This window comes from Hemitrygon akajei, chromosome 2, assembly GCF_048418815.1.
Source record: "Hemitrygon akajei chromosome 2, sHemAka1.3, whole genome shotgun sequence".
Lineage (NCBI taxonomy): Eukaryota > Metazoa > Chordata > Chondrichthyes > Myliobatiformes > Dasyatidae > Hemitrygon > Hemitrygon akajei.
Window position 1 is genome coordinate 160,702,513 of NC_133125.1, and position 17,720 is coordinate 160,720,232.

Here is a 17,720-nt window from a genome sequence, read left to right on the forward strand (position 1 = left end):
TACAAGATTGTAACAAAATTGGGGGCTCATCCAGGATATGAACTAAATTAGAGCTTATTGATTGATTGATTATTGATCTGATCAGCAACTTCCATTTGGATCAATTTGTGTGGGGAAACCAGCAGCAATGGATATTGGGGAATTTCTGGCATTGCCAACCCCGAGACTTTAGAGAATGCCAAAAAGGATGACTTGTTGGCCATTGCTAAGAAGCTGGGACTTACTGCGGTAAAATGGGATATGAAAAAGGTACAGATTCAGAGCAGAATAGCTGAGCACTATATTACTTTGGGGAAATTTGACAACAAGGTGTTAGGGCTGTTTATATTAAGAACTGAACTGAATATATATATATATAAGAACTGAAGATTGAGGCTGAGTTGAAACAAGAATAGGTCGAGATTGAGTTATGACAAAAACAACTCGAGTCTGAGGAAGCAGGAAAACACAGGGAGTTTGAGCTAGAGAAGATAGAGAAATTTCAGCAAAGGGGTCTATCATTTGACTCTGGTGATAAGTTTGTTGCCAGTCGGGAAGTTAAATTGGTCCCTCCATTTGATGAAACTTAGGTTGATAAATACTTTCAGCATTTTGATAAAGTGGCTTAGAGCCTAAAGTGGCCGGAAGGAAGCTGGCCTCTCTTATTACAGAGTGTAATTAAAGGTAAGGCGCAGCAGGCTTATTCTGCCCTATCAATTGAAGAAGCAGCTGATTATGAGGCCGTGAAACAGGCTGTGCTTAAAGCCCATGAACTGGTTCCAGAAGCCTATAGGCAAAGGTTTAGGAATTTGAGGAAATCTGTGAACCAGACTCATGTGGAATTTACTTATGAGATGTCTGTGTGTTTTGAACGATGGTGCACATCTAAAAATGTGGATGATAATTTTGACAGACTGAAAGAGTTTATTTTAACTGAAGAGTTTAAAAGGTGCTTCCATATAATATAAAGTCATATTTAGATGAAAAGGCTGCTGCCACTTAGCATGAGTCTTCTGAGTTAGCAGATGAGTTTGCCTTAACCCACAAGTTTAAGTTTACCCTGAGTAAGACCTTCCAAAAGAGTAGCATGGATAGTCATGGTAAACCAGAAACCAAATCTGGGACTCGTGACAAAAATAAGGATGAAGGGAAGCAATTAAAGGAGAAACATTCTGGTCCTACATGTCATTATTGTAGGAAACCTGGTAATGTTATGGCTAACTGTTTCCTCTTAAAGAAGAAGAAGGAGAAGGAGGCAGTTCCAGATGCCTGTATTCAGCACTTTGAAACACCCATAAACCCACAGGGTTCTGACGAAGCTCTGTTAGGGGCTGAGATGTCTGACCAAGTTAGGAAAGAATTTGAAGAGCAAACACGAGGAAATCTGCAGATGTTGGAAATTCAAACAACACACACAAAATGCTGGTGGAACACAGCAGGCCAGGCAGCATCTAACTCAGTCCTGATGAAGGGTCTCAGCCCGAAACATTGACAGTGCTTCTCCTTATAGATGCTGCCTGGCCTGCTGTGTTCCACCAGCATTTTGTGTGTGTTGTAGGAAAGAATTCTATCTGTTTATGTCAGAGGGGTTTGTTGCAGTAAGGGAAGAGTCAACCCCAGTACCAGTGAAAATTCTTCGAGATACTGGGGCTTCTCAGTCACTCATATTAGACAGTGTTCTGAAGTTTAGTAATGAGACTGCCGCTGTTGTGGTAAATCTTATTCGAGGTATTGGGAGTGATGTTTCTGTATCTCTGTGCAAGGTAATTTTAAAATCAGATTTAATTTCAGGAAGTTAAAATAGGAATATGGGCTAGTTTACTGGTGCCAGGTGTTTCTTTGTTGTTAGGGAATGACCTAGCATGTGGCAAAGTTGTTCCTGCAGTGCAGTTGACGACTAAGCCAACCACTGATGATCCACAGATAAACACTAACATGCATCCATCCTGCACAGTGACTCGAGCTATGGCAAAGAGGCTTGCCAATGCGAATGGTTCTGTGCAGCATGGTTCTGCTACCCATGATAGCTAAAATCAGGATTCAGGTTTTGATGACTTGTCAGTGACTTTTCTGCCTTCATTGTTTCACCAGGATCCAGATACTAAATCTGACAATAAAGATTTGTCTCTGCCTAGGGAGGAGTTTATAGCAGAACAGAGCAGAGACCCTGAGATTGCGGCCTTGAGAAAAAAAAGCTCTCCTAGTTGATGAGATTGGGAAACTACCAGTTGGGTATTATCTCAAGGATGGAATGTTAATGAGGAAGTGAAGACAACCTGATATTCCTGCAAGTGAGGAATAGGCAGTTGTTCAACAAGTTGTAGTTCCTAAAGTCTATAGGAATGAGATTTTAACTTTGGCCCATAGTAAGCCCTTAGGTGGCCATCTAGGTGTGAATAAAGCTGTGAATAAGATTTTGAAACAATCTTGTCACACTTGTCAGGTTGTGGGTAAACCTAATCAGGTCACGCCAGTGGCTCCACTCCAGCCTATTCCTGCATTCTGTGAACCGTTTTCTAAAGTTATTGTTGATTGTTTAGGCCCATTGCCCAAGACTAAAGCTGGCCATCAGTATTTGCTGACCATCATGTGTACATCATTTAGTTTTCTGGAAGCAATACCTCTCGGGAATATCAAAGCTCCGACTGTTTTGAAGGCACTCATAAAGTTTTTCACTTTATTTGCTTTGCCTAAAGAAATACAGTCTGATCAAGGTAGCAATTTTATGTCAGGATTATTTCAGCAGGTAGTTTATGAACTGGGAGCCAAACAAATTTTGTCATCTGTGTACCATCCAAAATCACAAGGGGCCACAGAAAGATTTTGTTCTACCCTCAAAACAATGATAAAGACATTCTGTACTGAAAATGAGGAGAGTTGGGATGAGTGAGTTCATTTGCTTTTATCTGCAGTGAAGGAGTCAGTGCAAAAGAGTCCCTAGGATTTAGCCCAGGTCTGAGGACCTTTGGCATTATTAAAGGAACAGTGGGTTAACAAAGACCTGCATATTAATTATGTTTTGAAATTCAAGGACAGACTGAAAAGAGCTTGTGATTTAGCAGTGGAAAAGCTGTTTGATGGGTTTTCAAAGGCCAATTTTAAAGTTAACTTAGCTAAGAGTGAATTTGGACATGCTACTGTGACCCATCTTGGTTATGTTGTAGGACAGGGCAAGTTGGCCCCTGGTTCAGGCGAAAGTTCAGGCAATTTCTCAAGTTCCCAGTCCAACTGGTAAAACGGATCTCAGAAGATTTCTGGGAATGGTCAGATATTATCGCAAGTTCTGGAAGAACTTTGCTGATATTGTCCTCGCATTGAATAACCTCCTGAAGAAGGGTGAAGAGTTTGTTTGGACAGAGCCTTGTCAGGAGGCATTTGATCAACTCAACACCATCTTACATCACCTCTCTGTGCTCAGGTCACCTGACTTTGCAAAGCCAGTTTCCATAGCCGTGGATGCCAGTGATGAAGCTAAAGGAGCAGGTGGATGATTATGATGGGGTTGAACATCCTGTGGCTTACTTTTCAAAGAAATTCAATCAGCATCAACAAAACTATTCCACTATATAGAAGGAACTATTATCACTTATTTTGGCTTTGCAGCATTTTGATGTGTATGTTTGCTCAGCTCAGAAACCACTTGTGATTTATACAGATCATAAACCATTGGTGTTTTTGAGTAAGGTGAAAACAAGAACAGGAGGTTGTTAAATTGGAGTTTGATTTTTGCAGGAGTATGATACACCCTATTCTCGTTATATTCATCTTCATACTATACGGATTTACAGTTATGCGAGGAACCTATTTCTACCAGCGTCTCCTTATATGTATACAAAACTCACAGTTAGGCGAGGAACCTATTTCTACCAAAACACAAAAATACAATTGCAGATGCTGTGGATCAAAGAATACGTACACAACGCTGGTAGAACTCAGCAGGTCAGGCAGCATCTGTGAGAAAAGAGTAGCCAATGTTTCGGGCCGAGACCCTTCATCAGGAATGCCCCATTAAATTACCTTAAATTAATGAAATATAATACGAACGTTGCCTTGTGGTACTGCTTTTGTGTCATATTAGTATGGAAATGTGAATAAATTACGGATAAAACATATTTAGGAAGCCCTCTGGAACGCATCCATTTAATATTTTCTCCATTTAAATAATTATTCACATTATGAGTCAACTGCGAGGAATGTATCCCCCACATATAACAAGGATAGGGTGTATCATGATAGCTCATATTAAGGGCAAGGATCACATAATTGCCGATTGCCTTTCCAGATGTTAAGCTTGCAATTGTATATGCTTCTGCAACATGTTATATTAGTCTATGTATGTTAACCATACATATATTGTTTCACAAACTGTAGTTTGCAGTTAAAATTTTGCTCTTCCAGATCAAAATTTTCCCATTTTGGGGGTAAGGTGTTACGAGAGACGCAGGCTTGTATCGTGAGTGTTACTTTAGGTGCCTAAGTGATGCGGGACTAGTGACATCAGTCACAGGCTGCGGCAGCCTGCTTCACAGAGAGAGAGAGAGAGAGAGAGAGAGCGCTGCGCGCGAGAGAGAGAGAGAGAGAGAGAGAGAGAGAGAGAGAGAGAGAGAGAGTGAGAGAGAGAGAGAGCGCGAGAGAGAGAGAGAGATTCAGTTTGTCATTGCTATGGTTTGGAACTCTTCCATGCCCAAATGATCGGGTTGATCATCGGCACATAGTGCACAATGGTCATGTGACTGTCACCTCGTATAATCCATATGTGTGAATTTGTTGGAGTATCCTGTTGTATCACTTTTTTTGGCCCTTATCTGAAATCTGGGTGTTATGTGATAACCACTTGAAGATGATACTCCTGTGACTATCACCTGGTGATATTTCTGTTTTTGTAATTTATTTTTTATTGAAGTTCATCATCAAACAAACATTTCCATTAGATGTATTTCAGATATTGTACATATATATCATATAATCATATATATCATGAATCTCCATAAAGTATTTATCTGAGGTAAGAACTTACAGAAAAGAGTGGAAAGAAAAAACAAGCAAAAGGAAAGAACTATGTACAAGTAGGGAGTGATCTTTTTTTTACAACAGATTCATTGATTTGTGAGAATAAAATCAGGCCTATGAGGCATTATGTAGTTAAAACATTTTTCCCAGTATGAATCAAATTGTTCCAGCTTATGATTAATAGATGCTGTTATCTTCTCCATTTTGTAATTGTCCATTGTAATTTCCATCCATGCATTTAAAGTTGGGCTCTCCTGTGATAACCATTTCCTAATAAGAGTCTTTTTACCAGCCACCACCAGTATATTCATTAAATATTTATCTCTTTTCAACCATTCTTGAGGTATATATCCAAAATATATAGTTTTACTCTCTAAGGATATTTCACATTTAAAGATGTCTTGTACGGCATTGTGTATCCCCCTCCAATAGTTTTTGATAACACGGCAGTCCCAAAAAATATGATAATGATTTGCATTTTGATTTCCACAATTACTCCAGCAAACAGGGAGGTTACTATCATAATGGGAATTCTGGGAGGGTGTAATAAAATATCTTATCTAGTTTTTCCATCCAAACTCTCTCCATTTCTGTGAACTGGTACACTTCCATTGATACGTCCATATTATTGTCCATTCTTCCTCAGATATAATTATCCCTCCTTCCTTCTCCCATTTTGTTTTAATGCATGAAGTCGAATGTGCTGGTGATATTTCTAAGTGCATTTCGGAATGACTCGATGGACACAATCTTCAACGACTGTTTTACCAACATGGATCCTGCAATTCTCCGTATTGCCCTCTCTGAACATACTTCTATGCGGATTATAAATCTCTCTCCCATCATTTATTCAGTGGATTACTGAATCATATTACCTTGCCACCTTAAGACTTTAACTCTTCCTAAGCTTGATAGTTTGGAATCCACACACATGTACATAACACCGTTAACTTTTGTTTATCTTGTTTAATTACTATATTATAAGTAGCTACTGATAAAAATAATGCTTTTAACATTGAAACCCGACTCAGTGAATGATCTCTTGCTGCTGGTACGTTATGAGATTGTAACAGCAGATACAAGCGTGAGCAACCCTGTGTGAAACATGTGGCGTGTGAATCGGGACAACGAGGAACACCTGGACAGTGTAAACTCCTTTTCCTGGGTAATACCTTTGCTATTCTTTGACTGTTCAGGAGAGTCAGGAATACTTAGTGGGGGTGCACACAAGGTATTTAGTGTATGAATTCACGTACTTGTTAGTTTAAATGACAAGGGTACTTGTCAGTAAATACAGATCTCTCTGTGCCTCACTAATCATCATTATAATAAGTATTTTGTTTTACAATGAGACCTAGAGATTGGTCCAAGGTTGGCTCTATTGGCCCCGAATGAAGCCTGAGGTTGAAGAGTACCTTAAGTCCTGCATTTGATCTATTTGTAGGAAGCAGAAGTTGGCTGATAACTGGGTGTTTACACCTTACATAGTGGACAGCCAGATGCCAAATGTGCCAGTTCTCCGGGTGAAGCCAGAAGCTGGGAATGGCCCTGTCAAAATTCTTTAATGGAATCACCTTTTATCTCCAGGGTAGGATGTACATTTTAACCGAGAGCCTGACATGGACCCTACACCGAGTTGGAGAAGAGCAGAGAGGGAATTAGTGGAAAATTCTGAAAAGGACCTAACCACTGAATGCTGTACAGACTCAGAGGATGAGGAAATTGGGTGTGTTATACGTTACCATAAGCAAACTCTGAAACTTTGTTTAGAGGAACAAAGTTGCAGAGAGATCACTGAGTTTTGCAAAGAAGGTGATTTTATCTTTCCACATATTGATAGAGACTCTCATAGTGTAAAAGGATGAGATGGGATAGAGAACGTAGAAGTCCCAATGAGGGAATGTGCAATAGTTAATCTGTTGTTAGGGAATGAGACAGGACAGGTGACAGAAGTTTGTGTTGCTGAACACTTTGCATTGAGTGATCACAATGCCATTAGATTCAAATCAAATATGCAAAAGAATGGGACTGGTCCACATGTTGTGATTCTAAATTGGAGAAAGACCAACTTTGAAGGTATCAGAAACGATATGACCCCAACAATCTCAGAGGTGAAGTGTCACCTCACCTGGAAAAACTGTTTGGGGCCCTGAATAGTACTGAGAGAGGAGAGGTAAGGGCAGGTGAAGCACTTGTTCCACTTGCAAGGATAAGTGCCAAGAGGGAGATCAGTGGGGAGGGATGAACGAACAAGGAAGTTGCATAGGGACCGGTCCCTGTGGAAAGCAGAAAATGGGTGGGGGGGGGGGGGGAGAGAGAGAGAGATGTACTTGGTGATGGGATTCTGTTGGAGATGACGGAAGTTCCAGAGAATTATGTGCTGGTCTTGGAGGCTGGCTGGGTGGTAGGTGAGGACAAGAGGGACCCTATTCCTGGTAGAGTGGCATGAGGAAAGGGTAAGATGGGCTGAAGAGTGGCGGATGGAATTTGATACAGACAAGTGTGAGGTATTGCACTTCGGTTGGACCATCCAGGGTAGGTCTTACACAGTGAACGGTCGGGCACTGAGGAGTGTGGGAGAAAAAAGGGAGCTGGGAATACAGGTCCATAATCCGTTGAAAGTGGAGTCACAGGTAGATAGGGTCATAAAGACAGCTTTGGGCACTTTGGCCTTCACAAATCAAAGTGCTGAGTTCTGGAGATGGGATGCTATGTTGAAGTTGTACAAGATATTGGTGAGGCCTAATTTGGAGCATTGTGTGCAGTTTTGGTCACCTACCTACAGGAAAGATGTAAACAAGATTGAAAGAGTGCAGAGAAAATTTACACTCTGAGAGACCTGAGTTATATGGAAAGATTGATCAGGTTAGGATTATATTCCCTGGAATATAGAATATTGAGGAGAGATTTGACAGAAGCATACACAATTATCAGGGGTATAGACGGTAAATGCAAACAGGCCTTTTCCACTGATGTTGGGTGGGACTCCAATCAAGAGTTCACAGGTTAAGGTGAAAGGTGAAAAGTTTAAAGGGAACATGAAAGTCGTGAGAGCATGGAAGAAACTGTCAGCACAAGTGGAGCATGCAAGCTTGATTTCAAAGTGAAGTTTAGATCAGTATATGTACGGTGGGGTTACAGAGGGCTATGGTCCTGGTTCAGATCGATAGGAATTTAAATGGTTCAGCACAGACTAGATGGGTCAACAGGCCTGTTTCTGTGTTGTATTTTTCTATGACACTCCCTCCCCTGGGTCACTTCTCCCAAAACCCCTCTGCAGTCGGGTCAGAGTTGACTCCAGAACAACTCCAGACATTCTGTGTCACCACTTCGTATCTCAACCTGTCAATCATGTTGGATTTAGGAGATCTAGGCCTCATATGGAGCCAGTGATCATTAATGGAGAATGTGTGGAGCAGGTTAAGACCTACAAGTATCTGGGAGTACAGTTAGACGAGAAGCTAGACTGGACTGCCAACACAGATGCCTTGTGCAGGAAGGCACAGAGTCGACTGTACTTCCTAAGAAGGTTGGCGTCATTCAATGTCTGTAGTGAGATGCTGAAGATGTTCTATAGGTCAGTTGTGGAGAGCGCCCTCTTCTTTGTGGTGGCGTGTTGGGGAGGAAGCATTAAGAAGAGGGACGCCTCACGTCTTAATAAGCTGGTAAGGAAGGCGGGCTCTGTCGTGGGCAAAGTACTGGAGGGTTTAACATCGGTAGCTGAGCGAAGGGAGCTGAGTAGGCTACAGTCAATTATGGATAACTCTGAACATCCTCTACATAGCACCATCCAGAGACAGAGAAGCAGTTTCAGCGACAGGTTACTATCGATGCAATGCTCCTCAGACAGGATGAAGAGGTCAATACTCCCCAATGCCATTAGGCTTTACAATTCAACCGCCAGGACTTAAGAACTTTTTAAAAGCTATTATTAATGCTTTTTGAGATAGTGATTTAGATGCATATCATATTTTTTACTGAGTTAAGTATTGTATATAATTAGTTTTGCTACAATAAGTGTATGGGACATTGGAAAAAAGTTGAATTTCCCCATGGGGATTAATAAAGTATCTATCTATCTATCTATCTATCTATCTATCTATGTAGGACAATTGCATTCTGTGTATCACAGGAATCCAGAGACTCTGTGGGGATGGGGGTGGGGGTGTGGGAGGAGTTCATTTTGTCAACATGAGTCACTTGGTATTTCTGCTGAAATGCAAATTAGACAACTACAGGTACCTGGAGATTGTTTCCACAACCAGCATGTGAATATAATAGCATATGCTGTAGAAAACACCAGTCCCATGATCGATGTAACGGCAACTCCTACATCCTCTGGTCTGAGGCCTGCAATTAAAAACAGTTGAATAACTGTATCTGTAACCAAATCAAGGTGATAAGAGGAGAGAATGCTGCCTCTTGAACAGAAGGCTGATGCCCACATGAACTGAAAAACTCAGCTAATTTCCTGTGAAGAGGGACAGCAGTGAACTTCTCCAATTTCACACACCTTTCATCACACTCTGTTCAAGAGCAGATCTCTGCAAATGATCTCGTGCAGTCAGTGTGGGAGGGGATGTGGAACGTGGTTTATACTGAGCAAGGCTGAACAAAAAGCAGTGTGACAGAAACCGACAAGCTGATGAGTGATGCTGGTTTCATATTTCCTCATGATACAGAGGGACGTCACTGACACTTTGTCAGTTCTCAGAGCAAATCTCATCAACCCCATTCCCAACCACCCCCCTATTTCCCTGCAACCTATTTCTTGTCCGTGCTTCACCTGCTACTTGCTGAGGATTCCCAGCAGATTCAGCTTTTAATTCCAGGAGCAGGTGATTTAGTCCCTCGAACTGTTCCTGGCTGACAAATGACTCAGCTCCACACGGCCAGTGTTACAGAGGATTTGTGGGGATGGAGATTGAGATCAGAATCCCCAATATCCCGATAACCCCCAATATTCCCCGATATAGATCAGGGAATTCTACACCACACTCACTCAAATGGCAAAACTAAAACAGAGAGAATCAGCAGAGTCACGGGATGGAATGGAGGGAGGGGGAAAGAAAATCAGCATCGGCAGAATAAATAGAAACATAGAAAACCTACGGCACAATGCAGGCTCTACGGCCCACAAAGCTGTGCCAAATAATTCCTTACTATAGAAGTTACCTAGGGTTTACCATAGCCCTCTATTTTTCTCAGATCCATGTACCTATCCAGGAGTCTCTTTAAAGACCCTATCATATCTGCCTACACCACCGTCGCCGTCAGCCCATTCCACACACTCACCACTCTCTGTGTAAAAACTTACCCCTGACATCTGCTCTGTACCTACTTCCAAGCACCTTAAAACTGTGCCCTCTTGTGCTACCCATTTCACCCTGGGGAAAAAGCCTCTGACCAGCCACACAATCAATGCCTCTCATCATCTTATACACTTCTATCAGATCACCTCTCAACCTCTATCACTCTAAGGAGAAAAAGCCAAGTACACTCAACCTGCTTTCATAAGGCATGCTCCCCAATCTAGGCAATGTCCTTGTGAATCTCCTCTGCACCCTTCTTATGGTTTCCATATCCTTCTTATAGTGAGGTGACCAGAACTAAGCATAGTACTCCAAGTGGGGTCTGACCAGGGACCTATATAGCTGCAACATTACCTCTCGGCTCCTAAATTCAATCCCAAGATCGATCAAGGCCAATGAACCATCTGCCTTCTTAACCACAGAGTCAACCTGTGTAGCAGCTTTGAGTGTCCTATGGACTCGGACCCCAAGATCCCTCTGATCCTCCACACTGCCAAGAGTCTTACTGTTAATACTACTTTTGTACATTCTGCCATCTTGACTTACCAAACCGAAACACCTCACATTTATCTGGTTTGAACTCCAGCTGCCATTTCTCAGCCCAGTTTTGCATCCTATCGATGTCCTCCTGTAACCTCTGACAGCCCTCTACACTATGCAAAGCACCCCCAACCTTTGTGTCATCAGCAAATTTCTAACCCTTCCCTCCACTTCCTCATCGGTCATTTATAAAAATCAGGAAGAGTAATGGTCCCCGAACAGATCCCTAAGGCACACCACTGGACACTGACCACCATGCAGAACATGACCAGTCTACAACCACACTTTGCCTTCTGTGGGCAAGCCAATTCTGGATCCACAAAGCAATGTCCCCTTGGATCCCATGCCTCAATACTTTTTCAATAAGCCTTGCATGGGGTAACTTATCAAATGCCTTGCTAAAATCCACACACACTACATCAACTGCTCTACCCTCATCAATGTGTTTAGTCAATCCTCAATCAGGCTCGTTAGACATAACTTGCCTTTGAGAAAGCTATGATGACTATTCCTAATCATATTAAGCATCTCCAAATGTTCATAAATCATGCCTCTCAGGATCTTGTCCATCAACTTACCAACCACTGAAGTAAGGCTCACTGGACTATAATTTCCTGGGCTATCTCTTCTCCCTTTCTTGAATAATGGAACAACATATGCAACCCTCCAATCCTCTGGAAGCTCTCCCTTCCTCATTGATAATGCAAAAATCATCGCCAGAGGCTCAGCAATCTGCTCCCTCGCCTCCCAAAGTAGCCTGGGTTACATCCCATCTGGTCCCAGTGACTTATACAACTTGATGGTTTCCAAAAGCTCCAGAACATCCTCTTCCTTAATATCTACATAATCAAGCTTTTCAGTCCACTGCAAGTCATCCCTACAATCACCTTTTCCGTAGTGAATACTGAAGCAAAGTATTCATTAATTACCTCTGCTATCTCCTCCGGTTCCATACACACTTTTCCACTGTCACACTTGATTGGTCCTATTCTTTCACATCTTATCCTCTTGCTCTTCAGATACCTGAAGAATGCCTTGGCGTTTTCCTAAATCCTCTCCACCAAGGCCCTCTCATGGCCCCTTCTGGCTCTCCTAATTTCATTCTTAAGCTCCTTCCTGCTAGCCTTATAATCTTCTACAGCTCTATCACTAACTAATTTTTGAACCTTTTGTAAGCTCTTCTTTTCTTCTTGACTAGACTTACAGATGGTTCCCGTTCTCTGCCATCCTTTCCCTGTCTCATTGAAATGTACCTATGCAGAACCCCATGCAAGTATCCCCTGAACATCTGCAACATTTCTTCCATACATTTCGCAGAGAACATCTGTTTCCAGTTTATGCTTCCAGTTTATGATAGCGTCATATTTCCCCTTACTCCAGTTAAACGTTTCCCTTGTTAAACTTGTCTGTTCCTATCCCTCTCCAGTACTATGGTAAAGGAGATGAAATTGTGATCTCTATCTCGAAAATGCTCTCCCACTGAGAGACCTGACACCTGACCAGGTTCACTTCCCAATATCAGATCCTCTTGTAGGCTTATCTACATACTGTGTCAAGAAAAATTCCTAAATACACCTAACAAACTCAACCCTATCTAAACCCTTCACTCTAGGGAGATGCCAATGAATATATGGAAAATTAAAATCTCCCACCACAACAACCCTGTTATTATTTCTCCTTTGCAGAATCTGTCTCCCTATCTGCTCCTCAATGTCCCTGCCACTATTGGGTGGTCTATAAAAAACACCCAATAGAGTTATTGACCCCTTCCTATTCCTAACTTCCACCCACAGAGACTCCATAGACAACCCCTCCATGACTTCCTCCTTTTCTGCAGCCGTGGAACTATCTCTGATCAACAGTGCCATGCCCCCACTTCTTTTGCCTCCCTCCCCCATCCTTGCTGAATTATCTAAAGCCTGGCACTTGAAGTAGCCATTCCTGCCCCTGCACCATCCAAGTCTCTGTAATGGCCACAACTTCATAGCTCCAAGTGCTGATATATGCTCTAAACTCATCCGCTTTGTTCATAATACTCCTTGTACTAAAATATACACATCTCAAACCATCAGCCTGAGCGCATCCCTTCTCTATCACCTGCCTGTCCTCCCTCTCGCAGTATCTGCAGGCTTTCTCTATTTGTGAACCAACCTCCCCTTCCTCCATCACTTCAGTTCGGTTCCTACCCCCCAGCAATTCTAGTTTAAACTCTCCCCAGTAACCTTTTCCTGCCTCCCATCAGGATATTGGTCCCCCTTGGCTACAAGTGCAACCCATCCTTTTTGTACAGGTCTCACCTGCCCCGAAAGAGGCCCCAGTGAACCTGAAATCTGAATCCCTGCCCCCTGCTCCAATCCCTCAGCCATGCATTTACCCTCCACCTCATTCTGTTCCTATACTCACTGTCACGTGGCACAGGCAGTAATCCCAAGATTACTAACTTTGAGGTCCTGCATCTCAACTTCCTTCCTAATTCCCTGTAATCTGTTTTCAGGACCTCCTCCCTTTTCCTACCTATGTCGTTGATACCAATATGTACCCAGACCTCTGGCTGTTCTCCTTCCCACTTCAGGATATTGTGGATGCAGTCAGAAACATCCTGGACCCTGGCACCTGGGAGGCAAACTACCATCTGTGTTTCTTTCCTGCGCCACATAATCACCTGTCTGACCCCTTAACTATAGAACTTCAAGGAACTCATAAAGATTTGTCAAATATGACTTCCCACACACAATACCATATTAACTGCTCCTAATTTTCTAATTGGACTCTATCCATCCAAATCCTGGGAGATCGTGTCTCTCAGAAATCCTCTCCATCATTGATGTGAGGCTGATCAGCCTGTAATTCCAGAGCTTCTCCTGGAAGAGAAGAGCTTCTACTCTTCTTAAGCAATAGAATGGCATTAGCTACCTCCCAGTCCTTTTGGAAAGTCACTGGTGGCTAATAATCAAGCAGACATCTCTGTAAGGGCCTCCAAAATTTCTTCTCCTGCTTGCATAAAGTCTGAGGATATACTCAGGCAGACCGTGGGGATTTATCCCTATTAATGCACTGCAAGGCTACAAATGCCTCTTCCTTGGCAATATGAATCTTCTCAAAAAAAAATCTTCATTTTTATTCCTTGTCTCTTGAGCAATCATGATATTCTCCTCAGTAAATACCAAGGAGAAATATTGGTTAAAGATAACAAATGTCTCCTGTAGCTCGTGACATATGCAGCCCTGCTGGTCTCTAAGGACACCTATTCTTTCCCTATCCGCTCTCTTGCTCTTAATGTATCTATTGAACTTGGAGGTTTTCCTTAACCTTTCTAGCCAGATCCATCTCATAGCCTCATTTTGCCTTCCTGATTTCTATCTTAAGAGTATTTCTTAGGACCCAAGAAACTGAACCTTTACCCTGTGCTCCAGCTCCAGCCTACTTTTCTAATTTTGACCTTGCTTACATTCCCAATGCTTATATTCTATGGCCCAAATTATAAAGATCAGCATGCCATCTATGTTCTTCTCCACACTATCAACCAATGTTCCCTCTTTAAGAGAACTGTGAACTTTGCCTGTCAGGAAGCTCTCTACTGTGCATCTGTAGAACGACATTAGTATGGATGTGCAAAGTCTCACTCACTTCAGCATCCTTGGAGAGGTGAGACATTGGTGGAGATTTCCTAACTGTGTAGGATGTGTTCTGGGACCATGAGAGGTTGTGTGTGATGTTCACCCCCAGGAATTTGAAACTGCTTGCAGTTTCCACTGCTATGCCATCGTTGTAAAGGAGTAAGTGAGAGATGCGAGTTCTTTTGAGATCAATAACCATCTCCTTTCCTCGAAATATTTCACAAATTCCACCGTGCTCATATTCTTAATGCTCTTGATGACCCAGTCAATACTGTGAAAATTAAAATTCTCTTTCTTAATATCTACATGCTCAAGCTTTTCAGTCTGCTGTAAGTCATCCCTACAATCGCCAAGCTCATTTTCCACAGTGAACACTGAAGCAAAGTACTCATTAAGTACAACTGCTATCTCCTCCAGTTCCATACACACTTTACCACTGACACACGATTGGTCATATTCTCTCACATCTTATCCTCTTGCTCTTAACGTACTAGTAGAATGCCTTGGGGATTCTACAGGGGCAGTGTTGGATCTTCTGTTAGGAAATGAAATAGGTCAGGTGACGGAGGTATGTGTTGGGGAGCACTTCGGTTCCAGTGATCACAATGCCATTAGATTCAATATAATCATGGAGAAGGATAGGACTAGACCCAGGGTTGAGATTTTTGACTGGAGAAAGGCTAACTTTGAGGAGATGTGAAAGGATTTAGAAGGAGTGGATTGGGACAATTTGTTTTATGGGAAGGATGTAATACAGAAATGGTGGTCATTTAAAGGTGAGATTTTGAGGGTACAGAATCTTTATGTTCCTGTTAGGTTGAAAGGAAAGGTTAAAAGTTTGAGAGAGCCATGGTTTTCAAGGGATATTGGAAACTTGGTTAGGAAAAAGAGAGATATCTACAATAAATATATAGGCAGCATGGTGTAAATGAGATGCTCAAGGAATATAAAGAATGTAAGAAGAATCTTAAGAAAAGATAGAAAAATTAAAAGATGATATGAGGTTGCTTTGGCAAGTAAGGTGAAAATAAATCTGAAGGGTTTCTACAGTTATATTAATAGCAAAAGGATAGTGAGGGATAAACTTGGTCCCTTAGAGAATCAGAGTGGACAGCTATGTGTGGAGCCAAAAGAGATGGGGGAGATTTTGAACAATTTATTTTCTTTGGTATTCACTAAGGAGAAGGATATTGAATGGTGTAAGGTAAGGGAAACAAGTAGGGAAGTTATGAAAACTATGACAATTAAAGAGGAGGAAGTACTGGTGCTTTTAAGAAATATAAAAGTGGATAAATCTCCAGGTCCTGATAAGATATTCCCTAGGACCTTGAGGGAGGTTAGTGTAGAAATAGCAGGGGCTCTGAAAGAAATATTTCAAATGTCATTAGAACTGGGGATGGTGCCGGAGGATTGATGTATTGCTCATGTGGTTCCATTGTTTTAAAAGGGTTCTAAGAGTAAACTTAACAATTATAGGCCTGTAATTTTGATGTCAGTGGTGGGTAAATTAATGGAAACTATTCTTAGAGATGGTATATATAATTATCTGGATAGACAGGGTCTAATTAGGAACAGTCAACATGGATCTGTGCGTGGAAGGTCATGTTTGACATATCTTATTGAATTTTTTGAAGAGGTTACAAGGAAAGTTGACAATGGTAAAGCAGTGGATGTTGTCTATATGGACTTCAGTGAGGCCTTTGACAAAGTTCCGCATGGAAAGTTAGTAAGGAAGGTTCAATCGTTAGGTATTAATATTGAAGTAGTAAAATAGATTCAACGGTGGCTGGATGGGAGATGCCAGAGAGTAGAAGTGGATAACTGTTTATCAGGTTGGAGGCCGATGACTAGTGGTGTGCCTCAGGGACCTGTACTAGGTCCAATGTTGTTTGTCATATACATTAATGATCTGGATGATGGGGTGGTAAATTGGATTAGTATGTATGCAGATGATACTAAGGTAGGTGGCGTTGTGGATAATGAAGTAGGTTTTCAACGTTTGCAGAGTGATTTAGACCAGTTAGAAAAGTGGGCTGGACAATGGCAGATGGAGTTTAATACTGATAAGTGTGAGGTGCTACATTTTGGTAGGAATAATCCAAATAGGACATACATGGTAAATGGTAGGGCATTGAAGAATGCAGCAGAACAGAGTGAACTAGGAATAATGGTGCATAGTTCCCTGAAGGTGGAATCTCATGTGGATAGGGTGGTGAAGAAAGCTTTTGGTATGTTGGCCTTTATAAATCAGAGCATTGAATATAGGAGTTGGGATGTAATGTTAAAATTGTACAAGGCATTGGTAAGGGGGAATTTGGAGTATTGTGTACAGTTCTGGTCAACGAATTAGAGGAAAGATGTCAACAAAATAGAGAGAGTACAGAGAAGATTTACTAGAATGTTATCTGGGTTTCAGCACCTAAGTTACAGGGAAAGATTGAACAAGTTAGGTCTTCATTCTTTGGAGTGTAGAAGGTTGAGGGAGGACGATAGAGGTATTTAAAATTATGAGGGGGATAGATAGAGTTGACATGGATAGGCTTCTTCCATTAACAGTAGGGGAGATTCAAACAAGAGGACATGAGTTGAGAGCTATGGGGCAGAAGTTTAAGGGTCACATGAGGGGGAATTTCTTTACTCAGAGAGTGGTAGCTGTGTGGAATGAGCTTCCAGTAGAAGTGGTAGAGGCAGTTTTTGGTATTGTCATTTAAAGTAAAATTGGATAGGTATATGGACAGGAAAGAAATGGAGGGTTATGGGCTGAGTGCGGGTCAGTGGGACTAGGTGAGAGTAAGCATTCGGCACGGACTAGAAGGGCCGAGATGGCCTGTTTCTGTGCTGTAATTGTTATATGGTTATATGGTCATATGGATTTCCTTAATCCTGTCCACCAATGCCGTCTCATTGGCCCTTTTCACTCTCCTAATTTCTTTCTTGAACTCCTTTTTGCTGGCCTTATAATCTTCTAGCTCTCTATCATTACCTAGATTTTTGAACCTTTTGTAAGCTCTTCTTTTCCTCTTGACTAGATTTACAACAGCCTTTGTACACTATGACTCCTGTACCTTATCATCCTTTCCGTGTCTCATTGAAACGTACCTATGCAAAACTCCACAAAAACATCCCCTGAATATTTGCCACATTTCTGGCATACATTTCCTTGAGAACATCTGTTCCCACTTTATGCTTCCAAGTTCCTTCCTGATAGCCTCATATTTCCCCTTACTCCGTTTAAACACTTTCCTAACTTGTCTGTTTTAAA

The 17,720-nt window shown here is 41.8% G+C and overlaps 1 protein-coding gene across 1 annotated transcript in view; it reads right to left on the reverse strand.

The window, feature by feature from the left end:
- The window catches only part of LOC140717281 (uncharacterized), a 149,350-nt gene that overhangs the window by 25,404 nt on the left and 106,226 nt on the right, over positions 1-17,720 (reverse strand). Inside the window, exon 13 of the mRNA XM_073030716.1 lies at positions 9,232-9,339. Coding sequence (XP_072886817.1) covers positions 9,232-9,339 — 108 coding nt within the window. The remainder of the gene's footprint in view (positions 1-9,231; positions 9,340-17,720) is intronic.